Source organism: Bufo bufo, chromosome 4 (assembly GCF_905171765.1).
Source record: "Bufo bufo chromosome 4, aBufBuf1.1, whole genome shotgun sequence".
Lineage (NCBI taxonomy): Eukaryota > Metazoa > Chordata > Amphibia > Anura > Bufonidae > Bufo > Bufo bufo.
The window spans coordinates 529,990,096-530,015,550 of NC_053392.1; the positions used below are offsets into that span (position 1 = coordinate 529,990,096).

Consider the following 25,455-nt stretch of genomic DNA (forward strand, 5'->3'; position numbering starts at 1 on the left):
CCTGTGCACCTATTAATAGGATGCAGCTCACCATATATCAGTAGCCCCTTTTGCATGGAACAGCCAGATGAATCCTCCAAATAAAAATGAGTTCCAGCACTTTGGTAGAATTTCGTTGCTTTGTCCTTTATTTTCAGTTACACACTGACACGTAGGGACACATCCTGTCACTCATGCACAGTTGACGCCTTTCGAACAGTCTCGTTCTTAATCGTAACAGTTATGATTAAGAACGAGACTGTTCGAAACGCGTCAACTTTGCAAAAGTGAAAGGATGTGTCCCTACGTGTCAATGTGTAACTGAAAATAAAGGACAAAGCAACGAAATTCTACCAAAGTGCTGGAACTCATTTTTATTGTTAATAGATGCAGATCTCTTGTTTGGCATGGAGGACTTTCAAATGTAAATAATCGAAAGAAATCACGACAGATGAACTTTTCCACAGATATCTGCCTGTGGTCGGCATCTGTCATGGTGGTTTGTGCCAAGAAAGTTGCCAATGGTTGGCAGTACATCCAGCCTGCTCAGCTCTAGTAGGCTTTACTCGTTTCAACCTGCTAGTAATAGGAAATTGGTGTGATGTAATGTAATCTAGGTTGTCCAGTTCAGGGGAACCTGTCACTAGGTTTTGGGTCCTGCGGCCCTCCACAGCTGTTGCAAAACGGAAACTCCCAACATACCCTTATATCTGTAGGCTGTCCGGGCATGCTGGGAGTTGTTGTTTTACAACAGCTGGAGGACCGCAGGTTGGGCATCCCTGTAATAAATGAACTCTTATATTACTCGAGGTGAGCCCGGCATCTTAGGGTGCGCTGCACAAATGAAGTGGAGGACAGCACACCTCATTTAATTGCAGATGGCAATGAAGCAAGCTCTACCGTCCACGTCTTCATCTACTCATGTGCCATAAACCACCAGGCTCCTTTCAGGTAGTATGAAGTTCTTTTACTGCATAATAATAACGAAACAGACCATTGTGACGGGGGCATTTTTAGGCCTCCTTCACACAAGAGTGTTTACCATCCGGATGCATCATCTTTGCGTTCAGGAAAAATAGCAGAATGTTCATTATTGTGCGTTTTTCACGTAGCCCCGGCTCCATAGCAGTGAATAGGGCTTGCGTGAAAAACAGAAGGCATTCAGATGATGATTGCTCGGAGATGTAGATTGTTATTCATCAGTTTTTCTTTCCGTGCATCAAAAACACATGCAATCCGGATGGAAAAAACGCACACTCTGAACGCAATCACAGAATAACTGATTGAATTTGCGTGCAAAACCATCAGTTTTTCCCTGAACCGATCCTGACACAATCCGCATGGCTCATGTGAAAGAGGCCTACGAAAGTAAACACCAGCTGTATAACTACATGCTGGTGATTTAGTTGCCCCACACAACCACTACTCAATTTACTGCTGTGGATTTCAGTTATAGCTCAGTAGTTAAAATCAAGTAAAACTATTCCAAAAGTTTAGGTGTAGCTCCAGCCTTACAGGTTCCCTTTAGGCCTCTTTTAGACGAGCACGTCCTGTACTCTGTGTGTGAGAGTGATTTCCCGTTATGGACACTGCTCGTTTATAATGCTGTGTGTCTCTACACGACCGTACTTCTGACAGCATTATTTCAGTATAATTCTGTAGAAGCAAGTTCATGCAGAGACACACAGCATTATAAATCATTATAAGGCCTCCTGCACACGACCGGTTTTTTTTCCCCATTTACTGGCCGTTTTTTGCATTCCGTATATGGTCCGTATACGGAACCATTCATTTCAATGGTTCCGCAAAAAAAACTGAATGTACTCCGTATGCATTCCGTTTCCATATTTCCGTTTTTCCGTTCCGTTTTAAGATAGAACATGTCCTATTATTGCCCGCAAATCACATTCCGTGGCTCCATTCAAGTCAATGGGTCCGCAAAAGAACGGAACACATACGGAAATGCATCCGTATGTCTTCCGTTTCCGTTCCGTTTTTTGCGGAACCATCTATTGAAAATGTTATGCCCAACCCAATTTTTTCTATGTAATTACTGTATACTATTATTGCCCGCAAATCACATTTCGTGGCTCCATTCAAGTCAATGGGTCCTCAAAAGAACGGAACACATACGGAAATGCATCCGTATGTCTTCCGTTTCCGTTCCGTTTTTTGCGGAACCATCTATTGAAAATGTTATACCCAACCCAATTTTTTCTATGTAATTACTGTATACTGTATATGCCATACGGAAAAACGGAACAGAAACGGAAACACAACGGAAACAAAAAACAGAACAACGGATCCGTGAAAAACGGACCGCAAAACACTGAAAAAGCCATACGGTCGTGTGCAGGAGGCCTAATGCTGTGTGATCTTGAGAAACGAGCATTGTCCATAACGAGAAGTCACGCTCACACGCGGAGTGTGTTTTCCGCTCAGGATATGCTCGTCTGAAATCGCCCTTAAAGGGTTCCTGTCACTCATGACACATAGTGCTGTCCGCATTTTTTTAAGTGAATGGGTCCGTGTGCGTTCCACAATTTGCGGAACGGCACGGACAGCCATTGATATAACTGCCTATTCTTGTCCGCAAAACGGACAAGAGTACGACAGGTTATATTTTTTTTACGGAGCAACGGATGCGGACAGGACACGGAGTGCTGTCCGCATCTTTTGTGGCCTCTTTAAAGTGAATGGGTCCGCATTCAAGCCGCAAAAACTGCGGCTCGGATGCAGACCAAAACAACGGTCGTGTGCATGAGGCCTAAGTCACATCAGCGCTGGTCCCCAGTGTGGCACACAATGCAATTATTTTATCACACACCAGTGATGGCCAACTGGGGTATACATGCAGCCTTCAAAAGTCTGACGTACAGCTCCCTGGAGAGGGAATACCTTGTAGCTGCTTTTCCTAGGATAATGATCAGCCATAAGGAAGGAAACAGCTAATCTGTTTCCTCCTCTGTCACAGGAGGACTATGTAATCCTTCCCATTTCTAAAGGTTATGTGAGTATGTTTATTTATCTATGGCCTTTTTTATGTCGGTGGCCTGTTTTCCTCTATATGTTTTTTGCAAAAATAGGAGCAGACCTCAGAAGTTTTGGAATTTTTTTTTTATTTTTTTTTTCAAAACCTGATCTTAGCAAAATTATATACAGTGGTAAGCAGTGTCTACAAATGAAAAGAGGTTAACCAAGAAGAAAACACAAATTTAAACGGTGGGCGGTAAGGGCCCCATGACCCCTATAACCAAGGAGCCCAAACCGGCCAGTTTTCAGTCCTCCCCTGTATATTTACAGTGTTTTTAGTATCTCGCCCATCGACAGTCGCTGCAGTACACAAGTGACCCTGCTAGATCTCCATGCTTCGCTGTAGGCTTCTTGGGGCACTTGTTATACAGCACTTGATTTGGAAATTACTTTGGTTTTCTATTTATTTTTCTTATAGCTTTTATTGTGTTTTTATTTTTTTAGCATGCATTTTTTTTATGTATGAAAACTAAATCAGTAGTTCTGAATCATTCTTTACATGACCCATTGAATTGCATGGAGGTGGCTGGAAAACGGATTTCAATCTGTCTCCCATCCTTATAGGGGTTATCCACTAATTTATATTGATGACCTATTCTCAGGATAGGTGATCAATATCAGATCGATGGGGGTCCGACACCCGAGACCCTCGCTGATCAGCTGTTAGAAGAGTTCAGCACCCTGTGAGGACCACAGCCACTTCCTAGGCCTTGTGACATCACTGTACATCGGTCATATGGACTTGTTGCAGCTCAGCCCCATTGAAGTGAATGGGGCTGAGCTGCAATACCAAGTACAGCCGCTATACTATGTACGGTGCGGTGCTTAGAAAGCTGCTAGAAACCCGCAACGCTCACCAGAGCTCCCTGAAACAGCTGATCAGCGGGGGAGCTGGGACTCACATCGATGTGATAATGATGACCTATCGTGAGGATAGGTCTTCACTATCTTTACCTGGATAACCCCTTTAAGGCCTGTGTTTTTGCATCCATGTCCGATCTGCATTTCTATTCTAATGCGGATTGCACACTGACGGTATTTGTATTTTGCGAATCCATAGTTTGCAGACTGAAATACTGATATGGTTATGTGCATGAGGCCTTTAGCAGAACGGGTAGTGATGTTCAGGATCATGTATGATGATGGCCAAAAATTTATCATTTTGGGGCTATCTGCCCAGTTCAGTTATTATACAAAGAAAAACAATCCTGATCTTTATAGAAGGACGTGTCCTAACTGAACCTTTGTTTTCCAGTCCAGTTTCCGAGACCTGGGAATGGATTCCACAGACAGACCGCCGAGCCAGACATCGGACTGCAGCAGTGTCCTGGATCTGTCCTGCACATATAATCTATCACAGACTATCTGGCTACATGAGCCTTCACCTAGATCATATGAAGAAGATTTCTGCTCCACTTTAACTTCTGCTTCTTCACTGCAAAATACAGGTCAGCCAGTTACTGTATAATTATATAGAAATGTGCTCATAATGCAGGCTCTGCGCATATCCGATACATTCTCTGGTAATTGCAGTGTATATATTCTATTTGCTCCAGATGTGCCAACAAATAAAACTTAAACTCACACCGTATTTCTTGAAAATTACATTGTGCCACCAAATGCAAAGTGCCGTTTTTGTATGCCCTTTTTTTGAAAGAACTTTTTTCTATTTCCATTCAAATGAAGAACGAAAACCGTAATGGTATGTCGTTTGTATGACTGATGCAGAAATGTAGGCTAGCAAACCACCCAGGCAGTGATACCTGTTGACAGGATACTCTGACCCATAGTTTGACCCATATGCAAACAATATTTTACATTTTTCAGTGTACCTGAATCTAAATACTTTTTTGATTGCAATTTACAAGTAATTAACCGAGTTATTCATTAAATTATATCTGTATAGCGCCACCTGCTGTTTGTTCCTTTTCCTAGTTTTTCTGTCCACCTCGGTAACATTGCTGAGGTGGGCGCACATGCTCAGTTCCATCCTTCACCAGCCCTATCTACAAGTTAGAAGCGGTGACAGGAAGAGATCTGCAGCAGAAGGAAACCCCCCCCCCCCCCCCCTGAGAAAGGACATGCCCCTTAAGTTGTCAGCTTGAAATAAATCTAGTAGAACAAGTGGAGCAATGAATGGGGAGATCTCTGGATCCATGTGAGATACAGGGCTGGTTCTGGCTTTGTTAGAGATTGTCATGTACTATATTTTGTGTATTCGTTTTTTTACATTAAAGGGATAATTGGTAGGATCGCCATAAAGTGCGCAATAGATGGTTGTAGACCATTGCAGCGGAGGACATTCTGTCTTTTTTTTTGTTTTTTTAGAGCTTACTCCAAAGCAGGAGACTACATCCCTGTGTGTCCAGGATGAGGCACTGTGTACCCAACAGTCAAGAAGACAGATGTTTAAAGAAAAAATACTGCTTTCTCTCTGAGCAGTCACTTTCCACGTTTGCAACTCTTTTTCAGAAGCACAATTACTTGTGAATAAGCCACCAGAATGATATGTCATATTTACTCAGCACTAAAGTGTTTAAGATCTGATGCTTTATGGGGTTGTCCAGTATTAGAAAACCCGTCTGCTTGTTTCTATTTGAAAAAAAAAAACTCAAACGTATTCAGAGCTTTTAATGTGATATTCACTTTAGTGGAGCCTATCTGCAATACTAGATGCAACCCATGAACAAGTGTGGTGCTATTTCTTGTTTGAATTAGAGCACTTTAGTTAGTTTTTTTTGTTTTTTTTTTAAGTAAAAAAGTGCCACTGTATGTATGTTTTGTTAATGTTAAACACCCCCTTGAGGATGTTGCAAAATCTGGGACTGATTAAGTGATGTTTATTATTCCATCATTTTTAGCTATAAATTTGCATAACATGCAAACAAGTATGTATACAGGGGACAGTTTCATAAGTTGTAACTTCTTTGACTATTAGGTTTTTGGTGTATTAATTATTAGGGAAACACTAATTCCATAATATGTTCTTTAAAGATAACCTGTTACGTTGACCATTGTGTCTAAGGCTTCGTTCACATCACCGCTCAGCCTCTCCGTTCTCCTGCCCCGTTTAGGGGCGGTAAAACGGAAAGGACGGATTCGGCAAATAACTGAGACGAACGGAGCCCACGGGCCCCATAGACTATAATGGGGTCCGTTAGGTTTCCACTCAGGTGGGACTGCGACTGCGGTAGGTTGGCTTGGTATAGTGGGAACGCTGGGCATCATGGCTGCGCACTAATGTTTTGCAATGGACAGTGCTGCAACACCGAAGAGATACTGCTTTTGTAGGGCTCGGTCGTCTCACAGGTTTGAAATGCTTGAGGGTGTTGGGAGGGGGGGGAGCTTGGTTTAATGATCGGGTTTTATTATGATGTGTGTATGCCCTGGATACATTGTGATTAATATGTACTCCTTGGAAATAATAAGCTGACACAACAAAATTGTATTTATATTTTAAAAAGGGAACAAATTTATTTTATTATACATGCCATTGTATGTTGAATTATACAGTATGTGTATATGTCGTACACTGTGTTTTACTCTTTCAATAAAAACTATCTTGATTTTAAAAAAAGCAGCGGGGAAGACACCAGAGGTTAGTGATAGGTTGAAGAGATGAGTTCGGGCTGGGATAAACACTGTGGTGAGGTGGGATGGGATTGGGTCAAGTGCACAAGTGGTAAGATGTGATCTGGAGAGTAGAGTGGAGAGTTTTTCTTCTGTAATTTATGGAGAAGCGGGTTTTGGGAGAAGAAGACCGAGCAGTGTGTAGAGGGTCTGTGGAGACTGTGTACTGAAGCTTTCTCTGCTTTGGCAAAGTCCTCAGCTGAGATGAGAGGAGAGGGTGGGGGCGCTGGGTAACGGAGAAGGGAGTTAAAAGTGTTTAAAAGTTGTTTAGGGCTGTGGCCCAGGGAAGATATGAGAGATGAGAAGTAGGCCTGTTTTGCATCAGCGAGTGAGGATTTGAATATGAGGAGGGATTGCTTGTATGCGGTGAATTGATCTTTAGAATGGGATTTCTTCCATCGCCGCTCAGCAGCCCTGGAAGCTTGTCTGAGTTTTTTGGTCAGGTTGGTGTGCCAGGGTTGTCTGTTAACTTTTCGGGTTTTATTGTGTGTGAGGGGGGCAACAGTGTCCAGAGCTGTACTTATTGTGGTGTTATATAGGGTGGTGGCAGTATCTGGGTCTTGGAGGGAACAGATGGTAGAGAGTGGGAGAAGAGTCAGAAAGCAAGCAAAAGTTGAGATGCTTAAGGGTCCTGCGGGGGGGGGGGGGGGGAAATGCTAGTGTGTGGACCGAGGAAGCAGCAGAAGAGACCAATGAGGAGAAGGTGAGTAGGTTGTGGTCGGATAGGGGGAGAGGCAAATTAGAAAGGTTAGATAGGGATCAGAGGCGGGTAAAGATAAGATCCAGAGTCTGACCATCTCTGTGGGTGGGAGCTGAAAACCACTGTGATAGGCAGAAGGAGGAAGAGAGTGATAGGAGTTTAGAGGCGGCTGAGTGGCAGGTGTCAATAGGGATGTTGAAGTCACCAATGATGATGGTGGGGATGTCGGCAGAAAGAAAGTGCAGTAGCCAGGTGTTAAAGTGGTCAAGAAAGATAGTGGCTGGGCCTTGGGGGCGGTAAATGACAGCTACTTGAAGGTTGGAGGGAGAGTAGATGCGAACAGAGTGTACTTCAAATGAGGTGAGCATAATGGAGGGTGGAAGTGGAGTTGCAGCAGGGGTGGAGGTGTCAGAGGGTGTCAGCCATGTTTCTGTGAGACCCAGAAAGGAAAGTTTTTGAGAGATGAAAAGTTCATGAATGTAGGACAGTTTGTTACAGACAGACAGCGTGCATTCCAATGCTCCTGCAAGAGGAACCAAAGGAGCAGGGGTCAGAGGAATGGTTATTAGGTTTAAGGGGTTGCAGAAATTTGTAGTGGGACATGGAGGTGATAGTGGGGATTTGCTGAAGGGGGCCTGGATTTGGATAGATATCACCAGCGGTCTGCCAAAAACAGATCCGCAAAAAATATGGATGATGTCCGTGTGCATTCCGTATTTTGCGGTACGGAACAGCTGGACAATAATAGGACATGTTCTATTTTTTTGCGGAACAGAAATGCGAAAATGGGATGCACACAGAGTTTTTTTTGTGGACCCATTGAAATGAACGGTTCCGCATACGGACGCAAAAAATCGGAACGGACACAGAAGGAAAATACGTTTGTGTGCATGAGCCCTTAGAGTGGTGTGAAAGACACAAAAAGTTGAATATAGGACGTGGATATTGGAGAGGTGTATTTTGGCTTAGGTGTTTTAAGACAGAGTCAGGGTTCTTTAGATAGTTTGGTTATAACATTTATGGGCACTAATTTTGCACTAAATTTGCATGGAAAAAAAACTATATGTGAACATACTCTAATGGCTGCCATTTTTGTTACCATTGAAAATCCTGCATCTTCTGGACCAAGTAACATTGAAAAAGCGTACAGTATTTCACACAGGGCGGCAAGTGGGAATGTTTGCCTTTCTCCCACACAGAGCCAATCGTGACCTAGTAATTGCTGTGATGAGGCACAATATCAATTAGTTGTTGAGCGTTATCATCGATGGGGCAAAGCAGGCAAAGGGCCCTGTTTGTTTCATGGTCACAATCCAAACAGGATTTTAGAATATTATAAAATCCAAAAGATTTAGAAAGTTTTTTGGTTTATAAAAAAAAAGCTAAAATTGAAGAATTTTAAAGTGAATGTCTTCAGAAAATTGTTTAAATCAACTTTTTATGTTTATCATATTTTTAAAGAATTTTTGTTGATGTTATTTTAAATTTTCCATGTCAATATCTATATAAACAAAACCCATCAATTCCTGCAGTTTTTGCACAGGCCAATAAGCCTATTACAGATCACTTTACTACAGTTACCTGCTTATCTGTCATTTTAATCCTGCCTTTTGTGATATCACCTCTGTGTATAGATAAGACAGGATCCACCATTCACAATGGGTGATTGTCAGAGCTTATCTATTCTATCCTTGTATAATGATCTCTGCACAGGTCACAGAGCATGCCTAGAAAACTTCCCCATAGAAGTCAATAGGATCCCCTCCTAACTATTGTGTCCATGGTCCATGGGGCTGCCATAAAGCAAATTTTATTGCTTTCTAAATGCTGTTAAGAGCAGCTCAGTAATATGTCGGCCCCCATAATCATGTTTAGGAAATAGAATTTAAAAAAATCTGCAATCAGAAAATGAAAACAGAAAAAAAGGATGTGCGTTGCCATCTGATTTTAAATGGTAGATAAAAATTTTAGTGACACATTTCCTTTACAGCAAATAGCATTTATCATGTAGAGAGTTAATACAAGTCACTTACTAATGTATTGTGATTGTCCATATTGCCTCCTTTGCTGGCTGAATTCATTTCTCCATCACATTATGCACTGCACGTTTCCGTGGTTACGACCACCCTGCAATCCATCAGCGGTGGTCGTGCTTGCACATTATAGAAAAAAAGCACCAGCCTATGTGCACTCACACGGTCCCCGCCACCAGAGAGGCCAAAATAAGGCCCTTATATTTTATAAAATCAGGACTAGGACATTGCAGCTGTGTACAGAAAGAACTCAGCATCACAGCATAGGCAAGTATACTGCATGCTATACAACCCTCCTGAGATGCAAATCCAGTACTGGTAATATACATGATGGGTAGATATATCTTCATATATTGTAGTGCATGCTATTTAAATAGCTTCGCATTTCCAAAGAGCTGCTGAAGGATTGTAACCTTGAGGTCTCCACATGTTCTCCAACTCCTCTAATGAACATTTTTCCATCTGATGTTGTACTCCTTACATTTTAATATATATTTTTTACATCCATTTTTTAACATCCATTTTGCAGAGAAAATCATTTGAGATAGAAAAGCTGTCTTCAGGTATGTTGTGCACGGTGTGTGGGAGAACCAGCTTAATGAATCTACTTGTATCATGCTCCAGTGGGCAGGTGAACTTGGGAGATATTTGCGTGCTTTTCTCAAAGTTCAAATGACATGAAATTGAAGATGAGCTGGTAGCTGTAAAAAGTATAATAGTAGTAAGATACAAAGTCTTGCAGTATAGCGGTCATACCTTTGAATGTAATGCTAAGTGCAAAGGGATGATACCAAATCTTAAGGTATCGAGCAGCTTCGTTTTTTTGTTTTCTAGCATCAATAAAATGCCTTAGGCCTTATTCACACAACAGTGAAAAACTGATGTTTTATTAACGCCCATCACACAGCCATTTTCAGAACAATGACATTTCTAACGGACCTTGAATACTGTACCGAAAAATGGCAGCACTAGACACAAAGTTGCTAAAGAGGGAGGTGCGAGCCCAACGGGAAGCGACTGTAGCCCAAATAAACAAAAGTAGCAAAAAGGCAGCACTCTCACCTATAAAAAAGATAAAAAGATGTATTCACCCATGCAGGACGCAACGTTTCGGCTCAACACTAGAGCCTTTCTCAAGCAACTTGTGATAGTGAGCATGTGATCTATAAATGCAAAGTGTATGTGCATATCATCATCAATCAATAAACATGATTACACCTATAACAGTGAAATAAAGTGCTGGCATAGTGCAGAAAATAGGTAAAGTGTACATGATTACATCACATAATACAAGCCATGATCCTTTAACTGTATAGAAGTGGATAAAATGGTGCAAATTCATAATCAAGATAATTATCCTAATTACTGTGATAGGACAAGTGCCATGTGTGTGAATCATGTGTAAGTAATGCCACACTCAGTAATGACAGGGAGGAGAGAAAGATGACTCACCAGGGGCAAAAGAAAAATCAATGGATCGAGCCTAACAACGGAGTTCAACAAAGAGAACTACGCATGTCCTCAGTTGACAGGAGGAAGCGGAGGAGACAACATATATCCACAGCACATGCGTGACATGCGCACAACATTAAAATAACCACGAGTGGCCATATTATACGATGGCAAGCAGGGGAGCCTCACACACAGGCACGCTGCGATAGGAACCTTGAATGCTGGCCGTCAAACAACAGGACATGTCCTGTTTTGTCCATTTTCATGGTCCAACTCACCCATACAAGTCTGGTCTTCACAGATGTGCAACTTGAGATTTCTCCACTCCAATCTCTTACAAGGACCACATCTAAAGCTGGCCATACATCTCCATTTGAGATAATGATTGGCCATATTGAGGCCGATCCATGGGATCGTTCGTCCGAACTGTCCCACCAACTAAACTGCCTGACAAGATAGTCAGTTTTTAATAAAAACTCTCTCTGTTGATTGAGCATAATGGCAAGTGATCGGCTATCTTTTTGACAGTCAAGAGTCTTCTGTCGGTGATCACGAACGGTCGTTCACGCTAGTTCTTCAAACGACAGTCAGCCGAAATCCACCATTCCAGCCAACTGTGTATGGCCACTTTTAGGCCCCATTCATTTGGCAGTTTCTAACTGCATGTGATAACAAGGATATTAAATATACCTTTTTTTATTTTTATGGTGTCTTATCCAAAGTTTCCAAAGACACTTGCATTTGTCTTAATGTTCCCACCAGTCAGAAGTAATTCTGTACTGATTCGTCTGTGATGTGATTAGTTCCTCCATTTAGCATTATTGTGCAGTGGATTATCGAACTGTCATCCAATCTCCATACTTGAGCTTCATTGTCATAGCCACAAACATAAAATAAATAACATACTGAGTGCACACGGATTTGTGTCTTTACTACAATGGAAAAAAAAATTCTGCTAGAAATTTTGTTAAATCTAGAAATCTTCAATCACTTTCTTGGAGTTAGCGCACAAAGCTGATTATACGGCGCCTTATTGACTGATTGGTATGTAACAATGATATATCAAAACTGCTAATGCACAAAGCACATTTTGCTCACACTTCAGAATGATGTTCAGTTTCAAAGCATGACTGATCATTCTTACACTGGTAAAGTAGTTTAGCGCAACAATAAAAAGTAAAGATGCCAGTTGCTGGGGGGGCTGCCTTCTTCCTTGTTCCGTTTTTCCCACTGAATTCTGCATTTTGTTTTATTTATTTTTTGCAATAATGCACTTTTGGGCAGTTTTATATAACAGAATATGCATAACAGAGCATGTGATTTAGAGGAGGATCACTTTTTTGAGGTTTGAAGAAAATCTAAATTAGATAGGACTTTTTTTTTGCATTTACACTTGCTCATATCTCCAGATATTACAGAAATAATGTTAGAATAGTGCCACCGGCTGTTGAACAGCCTTTCTGTGTCCACCTCAACAACTACAGTAACATGGTCTCACACTCTCATCACTTGCTCAGCACCTTCTGTGGCAAATAGAGACGATGTTACAGCTTCAGAAACAGCCACCTCACCACACCAGGGATCTCATGCGTACTCAAAGGAGCAATAATGAGCATGTGTGTCCACCTCGGCTCATTTACTGAGGTGGACACAGAAAGGCTGTTAATTACAATCCTAGACCTAATACCTAAATTAATTCAAACTTCAGAAAAATAAATTAAGACCCTTCAATTTGCTTGTCGTTCCTTGCTCCTATGCTCTATTCATTTCTAATTCTCAGCATACACAACCACCTGATGATGGACAGTATAGCAACTGGAATGGCAGTATTTACAGAACATAAGGGTCCGTTAAGCTTTGGGGCCCGACTGCAGTTGTGACCACTGCTGCCCTATAGCTACGCCACTGTTCTATAGGATTTCATAATGGCTGCAATGGATGATTTAAAGGGGCTGTTTACTTTTTTTGGTGTGTGTGTGTGCGTTTGTGTATGTGTGTGTGTGGAAGGGGGGGGGGGTTGTCAGACATTTCCCCCAGCTATTTACCTGCTCTACACCTCTGGGTCCTCGCTCCTTCACAGCCTCGCTCAAGTCCTTCGCAGCCAACATCTGCTTTAATGCAGCTGCATTGACCTGCTCCCCTTGCATCATGTGAATTGGTCATGTGACGCAAGGGGGGCCAGGTCACCATTGCAGCCAGTCATTGGCTACAGTAGCATCAAAGCAGATGTTGACAACGGGGTACCTGAGCGAGACAGTGGCAGTTGGGCAGCGAAGGAACAGGGACCTAGCTGCGATGGGGTAGGTAAGTAGCTTCCCTTTACAAGTCTTGGCAAGAAGGAGGATCTGACCTAACTCCCCCCAAAAAAGTGAACAACCGCTTCAAAGTGGAGCTGTACTTGAGAGAACATATAAAAAGCTTTGATTGGTTGGGGTCCGGGTCCTAAGACACCCACCAATCTCTAGAACGAGGAGAGAGAAGCACTCACCTAATGCCTTTTTCTTTCTTCCCTCTGCTCTATGGACTTGTCTCATTGAATCTCCTATAGTGAGGAGAAAGAGCGCAGCGTGCGAGTGTTTCTCTCTTCTTGTTCTAGCGATGGAGGGGAGGGGTGTCTTAGCACTCGGACACCCACCAATCAAAACTTTTGATGTGTCACTATGACAAGATATTTTTGTGTGCGGCGGACACTAGCTTCCCTGGCGGTCATAGATCAGCGCAGGCAGTAATAAGACTACAGTTGTTATAAACGCCTTTGCACAGAACACCATACATATAGAGCATCATATGTACCCCAAAATGATACCAACAAAAACAGCCTGTCCCACAAAAAACAAGCTTTCACACAAATGCATAAACAGAAAAATAAAAATGTTATGGGTCCTAGAATATGGTGACACACAAAAACATTTATTTTAAACTGATTTTATGATTCAAAAGTAGTAAAACTTAAATATATAAATTTGGCATCACCAGATTTGTATAAACCCACCGATGAAAATTAGCGGGGTTATTTTTATTTTTTTTGTTCATCCCGCCTCTCAATAAATTTAAATAAAAAATGATTCAAAAGTCATATGTACCCAAAATGGTACCAACACAAGCAAAGCCCTCGCACTGTTCCATCAATGTTAAAATAAAAAGTTATGGCTCTTAGAATATGGCGACACAAAATGTTAATTATTTCTAAGAGATTTTAGCGTGTAAAAGTAAACATAAAAATACTAAATACATTTGGTATAGCTGTAATGGTAAGAACCCAAGGAATAACATAAATGCGTCATTTATGCTGCACAGTGAACCACATAAAAACGGGGGGGGGGGGGGGACGCATAGAATTAGCAATTTTTTGGGCCACTGCACCTCTCAAAATATGTAATAAAAAGCGATTAAAAGGCCATATGTAGCCCAAAAGAGTGTCAATAAAAACGACATCTTGTCCAACAAAAATACAAGCCTTCACATACTGTAGCTCAGTTGACAAAAGAAAAAGCAAAGAAACTGTTTTTGAGCCCTGCAGTCTGCCCAAACAACAGATTATGGCCACACTTGGGGTATTGACATACTTGGGAGAAATTGCATAAAACATTGTAGGAGTACTGTTCCTCTGATTAACCTTTGTGAAAATGAAAAACTTTGAGCTAAGAACTACATATTATTGAAAAAATACAATTTCTTGCACCCGATCATTACAAATACGGCATTGTGAGCATTGGCTTTACAGCTTGTAATGCGCATCAAGCAGAGCACCACACACCTGCTGGAAGGAGAGGAGTAACTGTGGACATTTGCTCAGCTCCTCTTCTTCTTCCAGCAGGCCTGCGGTGTGCTGCTCGGCGGGGCATGCGCATTACAAGCGGTGGAGCCGATGCCCATAGCATTTCACGGCGGATGATGAATAGCATTGCAGAGGGAGGGGAATGGTGTTAGTAAGGTAAGGAGCTATGTACATTTAGGACAGGCGGGCTTGGGCACATGGAGAATGCCTCCCCTGGGCTTTTTGGGGCCTAATTTGATTATCAAATAAAGATCATTTTTTTCCTGCAAGCAGCTGACACAGAAGCTAATGAGGTATGTTTAGAGTGGTGAAAAGGAAACGTTCCAGCACACAGGTAAATCCACACGGTTGTTCGTCTTTATTGGTCTTCAAAATAAAATCACGTACAGCATGTACAGTTGTGTTCAAAATGTTTCAACCCCCAATGCTGTAAAGGGTTTTAGGGAATTTAGTGTACATTTGTAATTGTGTTCAGAATGAAATCTTACAAGGACTTTTTAAAGAACCAAATGCAACTAAAATGACATAAAAATTTTTTGTAATACAGAATTAAATGTTTTTTTTGTGATTTCTTCATTGACACAATTATTCAACCCCTTAAAGACTACCACTCTTAAGAACAGAGGTTCATTCAAGTGTTTTCGATCAGGTATTGAAAACACCTGTGGATGTCAAGGAGCAGCAATCAAGCATAATAAGCACCAATTAGGCAGATTTAAAAGGACTGTGATACTCAGCTCCTTCTAGACATTTACTGGTGTGTTTACAAACATGGTGAAGTCAAGAGAATGGTCCAGGAAGACAAGAGAAGAGGTGATTTCTCTTCACAGGAAGGGCAATGGCTATAAGAAGATTGCAAAGATGTTAAACATACCAAGAGACACCATAGGAAGCACCATTCGCAAATTCAAGGCAAAGGGCACTGTTGAAACGCTACCTGGTCGTGGCAGAAAGAAGATGCTGACTTCGACTGCTGTGCGCTACCTGAAGCGCAAAGTGGAGAAAAGTCCCCGTGTGACTGCTGAGGAACTGAAAAAAGATTTGTCAGATGTGGGTACTGAAGTTTCAGCTCAGACAATAAGGCGCACACTGCGTAATGAAGGCCTCCATGCCAGAACTCCCAGACGCACCCCCTTGCTGTCTCCAAAGAATAAGAAGAATCGACTGCAGTATGCCAAACGTCATGTGGACAAACCACAAAAGTTTTTTGTGGACTGATGAAACAAAATTAGAACTGTTTGGGCCCATGGATCAACGCTATATTTGGAGGAGGAAGAACAAGGCCTATGAAGAAAAGAACACCTTGCCTACTGTGAAGCATGGCGGGGGGACAATCATGCTTTGGGGCTGTTTTGCTTCTACAGGTACAGGGAAGCTTCAGCGTGTGCAAGGTACCATGAATTCTCTTCAGTACCAGGAGATATTGGATGAAAATGTGATGCAGTCCGTCACAAACCTGAGGCTTGGGAGACGTTGGACCTTTCAACAGGACAATGATCCCAAGCATACCTCCAAGTCCACTAGAGCATGGTTGCAGATTAAAGGCTGGAACATTTTGAAGTGGCCATCGCAGTCACCAGACTTAAATCCGATTGAGAACCTCTGGTGGGACTTAAAGAAAGCAGTTGCAGCGCGCAAGCCTAAGAATGTGACTGAACTGGAGGCTTTTGCCCATGAAGAATGGGTGAAGATACCCGTAGATCGCTGCAAGACACTTGTGTCAAGCTATGCTTCACGTTTAAAAGCTGTTATAACTGGAAAAGGATGTTGTACTAAGTACTAAGATTGAATGTCACTTGGGGGTTGAATAAAACTGATAATGATGTGAGCACAGAAAAGACATTTGTGGTTATTTCATTATAAATGTTATGTTATATTTGTCTGACTTACAAGTGCCTCTTTGATTTAATTGTAAACAAGATGACTGAAATGATCAAAATCAATGTCAAACTGGCCAAAACACTCAATTTCAGTGGGGGTTGAATAATTTTGAACACAACTGCATCTACACCCACCACCGTGGACGGTTAACCGTGTGGATTTACCTGTGTGCTAGAACGTTTCATTTTCACTGCATCTATCAAGACTGGTCCAGTCGAGTTCCGTGCACCTTAGCTGGTATGGGGAGCTGGAAAAGCAATTTCTTTACATTTAAGATGTTTAGAGTAAAGCAGGGCGCTGCCAGAAGCTTAATAAGTGGACATGAGATGACAGACTTATTTACTTTTGAAAAACTTTTGATATGGTAAGGTGAGATGTCAAAAATTTTAATTGGTGGAGGTCTGAATGCTGAGACCCCCACAGCTTGCTAAGACAAGGTGAGAGAAGTGCTCACACAGAGTGCAGTCTCTCCTCACTACTGGAGACCATCTTCTATTAGCTTGTCTCCAGTCCATCTCCAGCAGCAAAAGAGACTATATAGTGTTTGAGTGTGCGCTATGGTGGACGTGCAATGTTAAACCATCAAAAATCTATAGATTGCAGTTAGGCCCCATTCATACGACTGTATTTTTGCTCTGCATCCAATCCGCATATTTTGCTGATTGAATGAGGACCTGTTCATTTCAACGGGGCCACAAAAAATGCAGACGGCACACCGTGTCTGCATCCATATATCCGTTCCACAGCAAAAAGGTAGAACATGTCATATTCTTTTCTGTTTTGCGGACAAGAATAGGTTCTACAATGAGTATGCAAAAAAACGGATGCAACACGGACCTCACATGGACATCATCTGTATTTTTTGTGGATCTGCAAAATACCTACAGTCGTGTGAATGCACCCTTATAGGTATGTTTTAAAGTCAGCTCCATTGGAGCTGACTTTAAAACATGCCTATCCAGGTAAAAAATGTAAGCTGAATCAGAACAGGATTTCTTAAAATGTTACCTGTGTGGTGCTTTTGTTTAGCAATGTTCACCTCCGTGGATTACATCTTTGTTAGTTTTTCATGAGATCAGCTGCTGAAGTGGCAGACACTGCCTGCTATGATGTTCTCGCATACAATGTCTCCCAGACCAAAAGTCTGCCCATGCCGCAGATGAACTAGAAGAGAGTTCTTATCAGTGTTCTGGGTGAGCTCCACTTGTTTTCCCTGACCCATTAGTATGATCAGTTTTCTGTTTTGTCATTAGTCATGATAACTAGCAGCCTAGTTACATATTCCTTATAAGGCTGTTTTCACACTAGCGAGTTCAATGCATTAAACCCGCAGCATGTGTCTGCGGAAGCTTCTGTACTGACCTTCCTAGCACTGACGAGTCGAATCTATATATACAATGGGGCAAAAAAGTATTTAGTCAGCCAACAATTGTGCAAGTTCTCCCACTTAAAAAGATGAGAGAGGCCTGTAATTTTCATCATAGGTATACCTCAACTATGAGAGACAGAATGAGATTAAAAAAAATCCCAAAAATCACATTGTCTCATTTTTAAAGAATTTATTTGCAAATTATGGTGGAAAATATAGTAATAGAGTAATGAGCGAGCACTCATACACTTGGCAACCAAATTGACATGTGCAGAAAATATTTATTATATCCCCATAAAATACAAGTAATAAAATTTATAAGAACAATGTAGCAATAATATACAACATTACAATCACATATATTGTGGTAGATATGATCAACACTATATTCATATGACTCAATAGTGTCGATAAATTCAATAATATATATCACACCAAGAAACTTCAAGTATATGCTGTTATTTGGGAAAGAGGGGGTATTATCTTCTAGCGCTCTATCCCAATTTGGGAAACTGAATGTCACTGAAAATGTTGTAGGTGTATTCACTGGGAGCGCAATATGTTCATAAAGTGTCCACAGGAATCCTGATAATGTGAAAAGTCTCTTATAGCATATCCTTTTATGGTCGATATGAGCTTTGGATTGAAGAAAACTTTAAATCGATATTTGGCTTACCGTCTAGCGTCTGCTGTCTCCCTCTTGCTTCAATGGAGCTTTAAATATTTGCCGGCTTATTCAGTCGCTCCATACAGCAAGCTGGTTTAAATTTCGCGGGAGTTCCAAAGATCGCGGGAGTTGCCACTCTGTTCCGCAATTTCCTTTGGTGCAGCTTTCGACGATAAGAATAGTTAATCCTTTACTGTAGAGATTTTCTTCTGTATGGCCATACAGTATTATCGGAGGCTTTTCAATGCAGGTACATCACTTGTTTCACCAAAAGTATTTAGTCAGCCAACAATTGTGCAAGTTCTCCCACTTAAAAAGATGAGAGAGGCCTGTAATTTTCATCATAGGTATACCTCAACTATGAGAGACAGAATGAGATTAAAAAAAATCCCAAAAATCACATTGTCTGATTTTTAAAGAATTTATTTGCAAATTATGGTGGAAAATAAGTATTTGGTCAATAACAAAAGTTCATCTCAATACTTTGTTATATACCCTTTGTTGGCAATGAGAGAGGTCAAACGTTTTCTGTAAGTCTTCACAAGGTTTTCACACACTGTTGCTGGTATTTTGGCCCATTCCTCCATGCATATCTCCTCTAGAGCAGTGATGTTTTGGGGCTGTCGCTGGGCAACACAGACTTTCAACTCCCTCCAAAGGTTTTCTATGGGGTTGAGATCTGGAAACTGGCTAGGCCACTCCAGGACCTTAAAATGCTTCTTACGAAGCCACTCCTTCGTTGCCCAGGCGGTGTGTTTGGGATCATTGTCATGCTGAAAGACCCAACCACGTTTCATCTTCAATGCCCTTGCTGATGGAAGGAGATTTTCACTCAAAATCTCACAATATATGGCCCTATTCATTCTTTCCATTACATTGGTCAGTCATCCTGGTCCCTCTGCAGAAAAACATCCCCAAGGCATGATGTTTCCACCCCCATGCTTCACAGTAGGGATGGTGTTCTTTGGATGCAACTCAGCATTCTTTCTCCTCCAAACACGACGAGTTGAGTTTTTACCAAAAAGTTCTACTTTGGTTTCATCTGACCATATGACATTCTCCCAATCCTCTTCTGGATCATCCAAATGCTCTCTAGCAAACTTCAGACAGGCCCGGACATGTACTGGCTTAAGCAGGGGGACACGTCTGGCACTGCAGGATTTGAGTCCCTGGCGGCGTAGTGTGTTACTGATGGTAGCCTTTGTTATTTTTGGTCCCAGCTCTCTGCTGGTCATTCACTAGGTACGTGTGGTTCTGGGATTTTTGCTCACCGTTCTTGTGATCATTTTGACCCCACGGGGTGAGATCTTGCGTGGAGCCCCAGATCGAGGGAGATTATCAGTGGTCTTGTATTTCTTCCATTTTCTAATAATTGCTCCCTGTCACGGATGGTGTACAGGAAACAAGACAATAATATAAACAATGACTCACTGGATCCACAACTAAGGAACAAAAGGGGAGACCCCTGCAAGAGACCTGCCGCTCTCCCTTATTGCTCAGCCTATGCGACCACCCCAAAGGTGGATGGGCGCATATCCACGTACCTCGACTATCTTACACCTGAAGACCCTACAATAGTGAGGGGACACGACCACCGGCTCCCTACACAGACACGGAGGGAGTCAGGGTCACCTGGATCCAGAAAATCATAAATACATAAACAGAACTTATCTTGCAGACGACTGGGGACTGTGGACTGTGGACTGGGAACAAGGAACAGCATGCACACACACTCCAGGAAGTTGTATAAGCCGCACACTACTGCATTCTGGGGAGGAACTTAAAGGGCAGCAATCAGTCCAACAGCATGACAGCTGAGATAGACTAACGAGATGAGAAACTAAACCAAAACAAAGAAATTCAAGGAGGAGGATCTGAAAGGCTCCTGTCAGAGCTTCTCAACTGTCTGGCTGTGACAGTACCCCTCCCTCTACGAGTGGACTCCGGACACTCAGAGCCCACCTTCTCAGGATGGGACCTATGGAAAGCCCTGATGAGACGAGAGGCCTTAATGTCCGTCACTGGGACCCACATCCTCTCCTCAGGACCATAACCCTCCCAATGAACGAGGTACTGGAGGAAACCGCGGACAAGACGAGAATCCACAATCCTAGAGACCTGAAATTCAAGATTTCCATCAACCACAATCGGAGGAGGAGGCAAAGGCGAGGGCACAATAGGTTGAACATAAGGTTTCAATAAGGACTTATTATGGATCTTCCAAGTCTGAGGAAGATCAAGACGGTAGGCAACAGGATTGATGACAGACAGGATCTTGTAAGGCCCAATAAACCTAGGACCCAACTTCCAGGAGGGAACCTTCAATCTGATATTCTTGGTAGACAACCACACCAGATCACCAACTCATGCTCTTTAGATTATCCTGAATCTTTTGCCAAATAGATGACAAAGACGAGGAGAATCTGTCCTCATCAGGTAAACCAGAAGACCCCTCTCCCGAGAAAATCCCAAACTGCGGATGAAACCCATATGCACCAAAAAATGGTGACTTATCAGAGGATTCCTGACGACGGTTATTTAAAGCAAACTCAGCAAGGGACAAAAAAGAACACCAATCCTCCTGATTCTCCGCCACAAAACAGCGCAGATATGTCTCCAGATTCTGATTGACGCGCTCTGTCTGGCCATTCGACTGCGGGTGGAAAGCAGAAGAGAATGACAACCGAACCCCCAAGCGAGAACAGAAAGCCTTCCAGAATCTGGAAACAAACTGCGTGCCCCTATCAGAGACTATGTCTGAAGGAATACCATGCAATTTGACAATGTGGTCAATAAATGCCTGCGCCAGCGTCTTAGCATTGGGCAAACCAGGAAAAGGGATGAAAGGCACCATTTTGCTAAAACGGTCCACCACCACCAGAATCACAGTCTTCCCGAGGAACGAGGCAAGTCCGTTATGAAGTCCATGGACAGATGTGTCCAAGGACGGGAAGGAATGGGTAAGGGAAGGAGAGGACCTGATGGCCGTGAATGAGGGACTTTGGCACGAGCGCAAGTCTCGCAAGCTGCCACAAAACCCTCAACCGACTTACGAAGCGCAGGCCACCAGAATCTCCGAGCGATGAGATCCAGTGTGGCTCTTGCCCCCGGGTGCCCAGCAAGGACCGTATCGTGGTGTTCCTTAAAAATCTTGTGTCTTAAAGCGAGAGGCACAAACAACCTCCCAGGAGGACAAAGATCAGGAGCCTCTGACTGGGCTGCCTGCACCTCTGCCTCCAATTCAGGAAAAAGAGCAGAGACCACCACACCTTCAGCCAAAATGGGACCCGGGTCTTCAAAATTCCCACCTCCCGGAAAACAACGTGACAGGGCATCTGCCTTCACATTCTTAACCCCAGGGCGGAACTTGACAACAAAATTAAACCTTGAAAAGAACAAAGACCATCTGGCCTGTCTCGGGTTCAGACGCTTGGCTGACTCCAAGTAGGCCAGATTTTTATGGTCAGTAAACACAGTAATAGGGTGTCTGGCTCCCTCTAGCCAATGGCGCCATTCTTCAAAAGCCAACTTGATGGCCAACAATTCCCTATCTCCCACATCATAATTTCTCTCTGCGGAGGAGAGTTTCTTTGAGAAAAAGGCACACGGTTGCCATTTGGCAGGAGAGGAACCCTGAGACAAGACCGCACCCACCCCTACCTCAAAAGCATCAACCTCAACTATGAAGGGTAACGAAATATCAGGTTGTACCAGGATGGGAGCGGAAGCAAAACTCTCCTTGATATTAGAAAAGGCCTTACGCGCTTATACCGACCAGGAAGAAAAATCGACCCCCTTTCTGGTCATATCAGTGAGTGGTTTAACAACAGAGGAATAATTCAAAATAAATTTCCTGTAATAATTGGCAAAGCCCAAAAAACGCATCAGCGCCTTCTGATTCTCAGGAAGTTCCCACTCAAGCACAGCACGGACCTTCTCGGGGTCCATGCGAAAACCAGAAGCGGAGAGAAGAAACCCCAGAAATTGAATTTCTGGAACCGCAAACACACATTTTTCCAGTTTCGCGTATAATTTATTCTCCCGGAGGATGAGCAAGACCTGACGTAAATGTTCCTTATGAGTCTTGAAATCAGGAGAAAAAATCAAAATGTCATCCAAATACACTAATACAAATTTTCCCATTAAATGATAAAAAATGCTGTTCACGAAATGCTGAAAAACGGCTGGGGCATTCATCAAACCAAAAGGCATAACCAAATTCTCAAAATGGCCCTCAGGGGTATTGAAAGCCGTCTTCCATTTGTCTCCTTCTCTGACCCTGACCAGGTTGTATGCCCCTCTTAGGTCTAATTTGGAAAAGACTTTAGCCCCAACAACCTGGTTAAACAGGTCCGGGATCAGAGGAAGCGGATAAGGGTCGTGAATAGTGATACTGTTCAGCTCCCTGAAATCGAGACAAGGTCTTAAAGAACCATCTTTTTTCTTAACAAAGAAAAAACCAGCGGCAACAGGTGACTTCGAGTGTCGTATGTGTCCTTTTCTCAGACTCTCAGAGATATAAGCACGCATTGCGACCCTCTCAGGTTGGGAAAGATTGTATAGACGAGATTTAGGCAGCTTGGCGCCTGGGATGAGATTAATAGGGAAATCGTACTCCCTGTGCGGGGGCAAATCCTGAACTTCACTCTCAGAGAAGACATCCGAAAATTCAGAGAGGAAAGGTGGTACAGTCTTAGTAGAAACCTCAGAAACAGATGTCATGAGGCAATTCTCTCTGCAAAAGTCACTCCAACCATTTATTTGCCTCGCTTGCCAATCAATGGTGGGGTTATGTTTAGTGAGCCAGGGTAGCCCCAACACTAGAGGAGTAGGCAAACCGCTAAGGACGAAACATGACACATCCTCAACATGAGCATCACTGACAATTAAACGGATATTGTGAATTTCCGCCTCAACCCTGCCAATAGTAACAGACGGAACATTTTTAAAAGATTTTTTCCTTTTAGTTTCTTTATTACTCCCAGAAAACTGCCTGAATCTCCTAGAGGGACAAACATTTGCCAAATGATTTATACCTCCACAACAAAAACAAACCCTCCCATGCGGGCTGAATTTTCTATTGTCAGAGGCAATCAACCCCAGCTGCATGGGCTCCTGCTCAGAAGGGGCTGACAGCGACTGAGACCCCTGCGCACAGAAAGAGACCGCTGCACTGTCCCGGGACTGAGTATGACAGGAAGGAGAGATCTCTCCTCTCTCTCTAAGACGCCTGTCAATACGAACGGCCTGAGACATAGCAGAATCCAAGGAGGTAGGTCTCTCATGAAAGGCAAATGCATCTTTCAATCTCTCTGAAAGACCATGGCAAAATTGACTTCGGAGTGCAGCATCATTCCAACCAGTATCTGCTGCCCATCTCCGAAATTCTGAGCAGTATATCTCTGCGGATTATTTACCCTGGCATAACAGACATAGTCTAGACTCAGCCAGAGCAATACGATCCGGATCATCATATATCTGACCCAGGGCTAAAAAGAATTCATCCACTGAACGGAGGGGCCGTGCCCCCTCCGACAGCGAAAAGGCCCAGGATTGAGCGTTACCCCTGAGCAGCGATATAATGATCCCCACGCTCCGTTTTTCATCACCAGAGGAATGGGGAAGAAGGCGAAAATGGAGTTTGCAAGCCTCTCTAAAACGCACAAAATACTCACTACCCCCGGAGAACGTATCCGGGAGCGAGATCTTAGGCTCAGAACAAACTCCATGAACGCAAGCTGAACCAGTCACTTGAAACTGAGAAAAAGTCTTACGGAGATCAGCTACCTCCAATGAAAGACCCTGGAAGCGCTCAGCCAAAAGTGAAACCGGATCCATGCTTGAAACGGTTTTGGCGGCTTATAATGTCACGGATGGTGTACAGGAAACAAGACAATAATATAAACAATGACTCACTGGATCCACAACTAAGGAACAAAAGGGGAGACCCCTGCAAGAGACCTGCCGCTCTCCCTTATTGCTCAGCCTATGCGACCACCCCAAAGGTGGATGGGCGCATATCCACGTACCTCGACTATCTTACACCTGAAGACCCTACAATAGTGAGGGGACACGACCACCGGCTCCCTACACAGACACGGAGGGAGTCAGGGTCACCTGGATCCAGAAAACAGAAAATCATAAATACATAAACAGAACTTATCTTGCAGACGACTGGGGACTGGGGACTGTGGACTGGGAACAAGGAACAGCATGCACACACACTCCAGGAAGTTGTATAAGCCGCACACTACTGCATCCTGGGGAGGAACTTAAAGGGCAGCAATCAGTCCAACAGCATGACAGCTGAGATAGACTAACGAGATGAGAAACTAAACCAAAACAAAGAAATTCAAGGAGGAGGATCTGAAAGGCTCCTGTCAGAGCTTCTCAACTGTCTGGCTGTGACACTCCCACAGTTGATTTCTTCACACCAAGCTGCTTGCCTATTGCAGATTCAGTCTTCCCAGCCTGGTGCAGGTCTACAATTTTGTTTCTGGTGTCCTACGACAGCTCTTTGGTCTTGCCCATAGTGGAGTTTGGAGTGTGATGCAGGTTGTGGACAGGTGTCTTTTATACTGACAACAAGTTCAAACAGGTGCCATTAATACAGGTAATGAGTGGAGGACAGAGGAGCCTCTTAAAGAAGAAGTTACAGGTCTGTGAGAGCCAGAAATCTTGCTTATTTGTAGGTGACCAAATACTTATTTTACAGAGGAATTTACCAATTAATTCATTAGAAATCCTACAATGTGATTTCCTGTATTCTTTCCCCCCAACCTGTCTCTCATAGTTGAAGTGTACCTATGATGAAAATTACAGGCCTCTCTCATCTTTTTAAGTGGGAAAACTTGCACAATTGGTGGCTGACTAAATACCTTTTTGCCCCACTGTATAAAGGACGTATATATGTGTGTGTGTGTGTGTGTGTGT

The 25,455-nt window shown here is 42.9% G+C and overlaps 1 protein-coding gene across 1 annotated transcript in view; it reads left to right on the forward strand.

The window, feature by feature from the left end:
• The window catches only part of LOC120998891 (shieldin complex subunit 1-like), a 96,152-nt gene that overhangs the window by 14,498 nt on the left and 56,199 nt on the right, over window positions 1–25,455 (forward strand). Inside the window, exon 2 of the mRNA XM_040429769.1 lies at window positions 4,268–4,460. Coding sequence (XP_040285703.1) covers window positions 4,289–4,460 — 172 coding nt within the window. The 5' untranslated portion in view covers window positions 4,268–4,288. The remainder of the gene's footprint in view (window positions 1–4,267; window positions 4,461–25,455) is intronic.